The sequence below is a fragment of the Austrofundulus limnaeus genome, unplaced genomic scaffold (genome assembly GCF_001266775.1).
Source record: "Austrofundulus limnaeus strain Quisiro unplaced genomic scaffold, Austrofundulus_limnaeus-1.0 Scaffold429, whole genome shotgun sequence".
NCBI lineage: Eukaryota > Metazoa > Chordata > Actinopteri > Cyprinodontiformes > Rivulidae > Austrofundulus > Austrofundulus limnaeus.
The window spans coordinates 276,627-281,973 of record NW_013952831.1 but is presented as its reverse complement, the minus strand read 5'-3'; the positions used below and the strand labels follow the sequence as shown (position 1 = coordinate 281,973).

Below are 5,347 nucleotides of genomic sequence, written 5' to 3'. Positions count from 1 at the left end.
ATTGTCCCCACAGTGTAGCAAAAACAAGGGCACACACAGACACACACAGACTCACACAGCCATAAAAACACACTGGGTTCATGAAAGCCCAAGTTTCCTGTTTGGTCCTTTCTTCAGGGGAAAGCCTTCGGACAGATGCTGCTGGACCTGAAGCTCACAGGACTGCCGGACCTCAAGTCTCTGGTGGACTGAGACCCAGAAACAACCAAACAGGACTAACGTGAGACGTTTGACCTCGGCGGGAACTCAGACGGAGAAATACTGAAACCAGATCACGTCCAAGAATGAAAGCATTCAACCGTGCAGGACTTATAAAGATGTGTTTTTAGGCTTTAAATCAGTGGTTCCTGACCTGTTGTCCTTTCCTTACTTCCATACAATCACCTGAGGTGTCCCTCAGGGCTCAGTTCTCGGGCAKACTCTACATTCTTGCGCTCAGTCACATTATCACTCATTACAGGATTCCATTTCACTACTATGCAGACGACACGCGGCTCTATATCAGATCAGACCATCAGCAGAATCAACTCTTCACTCTCAACTGTCATGAGGAAGTAAAAGCCTGGACGAACGTCTGTCTTCTGCAACTAAATATGTCAAAAACAGGAGCTACTTTAGTTGGCATCAGATTCACTCATCATATTTTCTGACCACAACATTCCTCTTCCCTCTGTAGTGACTCATTTTTGTGTAAAATTTYACACATCTTWCATTTGAAATTCACATCAAACACCTCTGGAAGACCTTTAATCTCTACATGACTCTTCTTTTCTGTTTCTGAAAAACTTGTTCACTTCCCTTTTCAGACATTTAAGTGTTTAAAATATTTTAGTTTTTGACATTTTAGCTTTTTTTAAAAAGGTTTTTTATTTTTGTAGCGCTTTAAAATCGAAAACTGTAAAGTGCAATACAAATACAATCAGTTCTTTTTATTATAAGTATAGTCATTGTTGCTAATTGCCCACTGAAACACACAAGGCAGTTGGTGCCGGTTAAACTATAAACAAGATAAAATTATTTATTCTCTCATAGCATTCATACAAACAAATTTATAAACAACACATGACACAATATAAACTATATTTAATTCAGTCTTTTAAAATCCTGGAGTCAGTAATGTATCAATATTAATCCAAAGTGGTAGCATTGTGCTAATTAGCTYCTAATATACAGTCTAAACCCCATAGAAACCAGCTAGCATAATGCTAATCTCTCCAGAACAGTCATGCAGGAAAAACACATTACTTCTATAGTTTACGACACAAAAATAAATCTGAAGTTACACAAATGTTTAAATAACTTACCACATCAGGCAATGTATTTAACTGTAAATGAAGAAGTTTTCTGAAGTTAATTTCATTCTTTTATTGACAAAGTCACCTCCGGTTTCCACAATGTCACAAAAGTAAACAACCTATAGAGCCCCCTGGTGGGATGGACACCCCACCTCTACCAAACACACATTAAACCTTTATCCCTCTATCAACATATACATGGAWTATTTATAAACTTTTATTTTGAAAGTGCAGAAAGAGAAGAGCTTGTTTTGGTGATTTGGTCGGGAACCACTGCTGTAAATGAACCTCAGCAGGTTTTAGTCGGTCCTCCTTCAGAACCTGCTGACTCAGCAGCAGTTTCAGGTTTGTTTTTTACCTCTGGTTGGTAAACATTTGGTGGATGACTTGTTGACCTCAGGGGGAGCTGACCTGAGCTCCTCCCCACTGCAGCGTTTCACTTTCAGACGTTTGGGTTTGATATGAAAGCCTCGTTCACCTCCATACGACCCGCTGGTCCGCGTGGTGCTGATTGAAAGCAGACTGGGACGGGATCGGACCTCCTTCCATCAGCTGCTGCTCTCTTCTCTGAGCTCTCTAAGAAACATGTCAGAAGAAAAAACCAAGAACCAGAAAATGTCAAACATAAAGAGTTTATTTTTTTGAACCACATCAGACCGTCGGCCCACAACAATGAGCCTACAGCTGGCCTGTAAACAAACAATCAAAGACTTTGGATCTCAGTAAATCTGAGACGAATTCCTCCAAAACCAGACCATAAATCAGGACTGGCACGGGTCACATTTCTGTGACTTCACAATAAAATCTTTGAATTCTTCCTCCTTTCAAACCAGAAACCACAAGTGTTTCCATTTTGCATATTAAAGAGGAAGAGGATGAAAAGGAGCGCTCTAGACCCACATCTGTCCTCCATTTGACTTCTGAAGAAARGGCGAGATGTTCCAAACACTTTCTGGCATCTTTGAGTCATTTCTGTGTCGTGTTGGACTTTTCCCACAGCCGCTATCTGGGTCAGGTTCTCAGACTGGGAGCTTTTCGTTTGGTTTTTCCTCCGACCTGTTGCTGTTTCACTTCCTGCTTTTCTTTACCAGCTCGGGCATTTTCACCAGAGCTGGTCCTCGTTTAGTGTTTGGACCTGAAAGAAATGATTGAGTCCCATTTGACTTCAACAGCCTCTGTGCCAAAAAWTATTTCATCTATAATTTATCAGCTTACCTTTTGGAACCTTTATTAGTTTTTGTCTTTTGGTTGTTGCTTGAATAATAAGACTCATGGCTGAATATCAGCTAAAGRGCCATGTTTTGACTTGTTTTAAATGACTTCTCAGTCATTTGTTTTGTTTGTGTGAAAAAAAGGCTGAAGTTACTGAAGTGAAGAGTTTAAATTTGAATGAAAATGCTTTTGATGGAACGTAAAATGGTTTATTTCCCTCTAACATCACATCACCACTCACTAGTTGTTTTGGTTTGTTTTATTTTCTGTGATTTTCTGTACATCTCAGCTTCAAATTGAGCTATTTTGTAGATAATGAAGAAGATAATGGTGCATCTAAAGCTGAAAACCACTGCTTTACAATAAACTGTAAAAACAAGATGTTTAAAAAGAATTCCTCACTGCTGTTGTCTAGCAGAAATCATCTTTATAAAACCCTGTGGTACTCCAGAAATGTGTTTTTTTTTTTTTAATCGTCTAATTAGATTTTTTTAAACACAAGCTGACTTCAGGTTGAAGAGTACCCGCACTACTTTCCTGTTTTTTGTTGTGTGTTTCTTGAACTGATCCAACTAACAGTTTTATTTTTTATCCCCTGCACTTTAATCAGTCTGAAAACATTAGTTTCTCCTCCACACGAGGCCTTACTGTGGAAGAGAACTGGTTTTATTGGATTTCTTCTTTAGAAACTTGAAACTTATCAGCGTTTTTCAAACCAGTTGAATTATTTCTTTGAATAGATAAAATGTGAAATCATTGTAAACTCCTGCCTGTTTTGCTGTTTAATCATAACTGAAGTTATTTTTATAACAGTTTTACACATTTTAATGCATTTCTGTATGAACTGATTTTATAGAAACTAAAATGAAAGATTAAAAACCTTTTATTACCAAAAACCAGCTGGTTTGTTTGTTTATTACAGGAAGKTGATTATTTATGATGGTGGTGTTAAAAATATTCGTGTTCAAAGACTGAAGTCATTAGAAAACCACCAATGTTAAATAATATGATTGTTAGACGAGATGAAACCACACAAAACCAGAATTCTGGAGTGAGGGTTTATTGCCATTCGGATCTGACAGGAAACCACACACTGCCGGCCAACCAGGAAGTTGATCCATTTATACAGAGTCTTCAATGCCCACTTTCGCCCCCTACTGACCTACGGCTGAATCACAGGCATTCATACACCATTCTCACCTACATGTTCTCATAACGGATAAATATGTGTTGTTATAGATYTTTCGGACATGTAACTAATCTACATCAATCAACACATTATAGATTAACCATTATAAAAAGGAAAACCTAAAAATATAGTGTTGTGCTTTTAACATCAGTACTAATCTGTAATAACTATACATTTCTTCAGTGGTATTAATATGTAAAGTTTATTATTAGTGTTTTGTGTCCGTTGTCCTCATCAGGATGGATAAAAACTGGTCTGAAGTTGAGCTGCTGCTCATCAAACTGTGAAGATAAAGTTTGTAAATAACAAACAAAGAGTTGTTATTTTTGGTGGTTAAAACGTAAAGTTTGTGCAGAACAAACCCAGGCTCTGGACCAGGACCAGGACCTGTTTGGATGGGTCTAAATGAGCCCGCAGACTGTAAAGCTTGTTTCAGCACTGATTAATCCTCACTTAAGGCTGCTTTAAAACGCGAGCAGAGCAATGCCTTTTATTCTGTGTGATTGATTGTACTTCTGTTGTGAAAGTTTGTTAATCTTCTGTGAAGGCTCTTATTGTGGCGGGACAAATTTTCCCTAGAGGACAGTAAAGCTTGCCTCACGTTCTGGTTATATTAAATCTGGTGTCAACATCAGCCGTGAGACGTGTTTGTTTGTTTCACATAACTTCCAGTGTCGGGTCTGATCAGCCGAATACCTCATGACGTTTATCACTTTGAAACGAGTCAAATGTGGTTTTATCTGATGGTTGTACACTCAGCGTTGTGAATAATTAAACTCAGTAATGCTTTGATGGATTGTTCCTCAGTGTCAGGCGGTTGAAAGTCTCCCTGTTGTGCTGTCGCTGTTGATAAAAGGAGATAAATGACATCACATCGGTCATTTTTCTGCAGTCTTTCTGCTCGTTTTGGCGTTGGTTTTCTTTTGTTTGTTTCGTGAGATTCTCCCAACGTTTGACTGCCCTGAATATTCTTCTGTTTTCATCACGTGTCCCTGCTAAACCTTTTAAAACGTCTGGGAAATCTACGTCACACAATGGAAAATTGTCAATCCCAGTAATTGTGAGCAAACAACCCCTGACACATTTATACTGGTCAGTGACTAAATGCTGATGGTCTCTGAAAAACAAGAGTTGATGAGTTCCAGATTCCAGCAAAGAGAGCTGACTGTTTACAAAGAGAACGTGCATCGGATGCAAAAACCTTTCAAATGTTTCAGAAACATCATCTGTAACTACAGTTTGCATTTCTTGTGAAAATGCAGAGATATTTGCTGAAGCTGAAAAGGTTTAATAGCAAGCCTGTTAATGCTAATAAAGAACAGATGATTTTTTCTAAAAGGACAACAACAAATGTAAAAAATGAGTGGAAAGATAGCAAGAAAAAGGGTAAAAACATCTGAAAAGAGCAAAAAAGTAGCTAAAGTTAGCAAAAAAATAAAGCTAATGGTGAATTGATAAGTAGTTTCAGTTTGTTTAAGAGATGAAACTAGCAAAACATAGCCAAAATCATAAGTAGCTAAAATTAGTAAAAAAATAAAAAAAACAGAAATAAAAAAAAGTGGCTTTCAAACCCCAAAACACATTACGGCAAAGGCTGGTTCACCCCAAAGATCCGGTGCCCCGGCACAAACAGAGCAATGTTGTATATGCT

At 38.0% G+C, this 5,347-nt stretch overlaps 1 protein-coding gene across 1 annotated transcript in view; it reads left to right on the top strand.

Annotated features, from left to right (window-relative positions):
- lratb.1 (lecithin retinol acyltransferase b, tandem duplicate 1) overlaps positions 1-2,898 on the top strand; it is a gene marked incomplete at its 5' end in the record, with an annotated part of 19,159 nt that extends 16,261 nt beyond the window's left edge. Inside the window, 1 exon segment of the mRNA XM_014024588.1 lies at positions 118-2,898. Coding sequence (XP_013880042.1) covers positions 118-192 — 75 coding nt within the window.
- Positions 2,899-5,347: the final 2,449 nt, after the last annotated feature.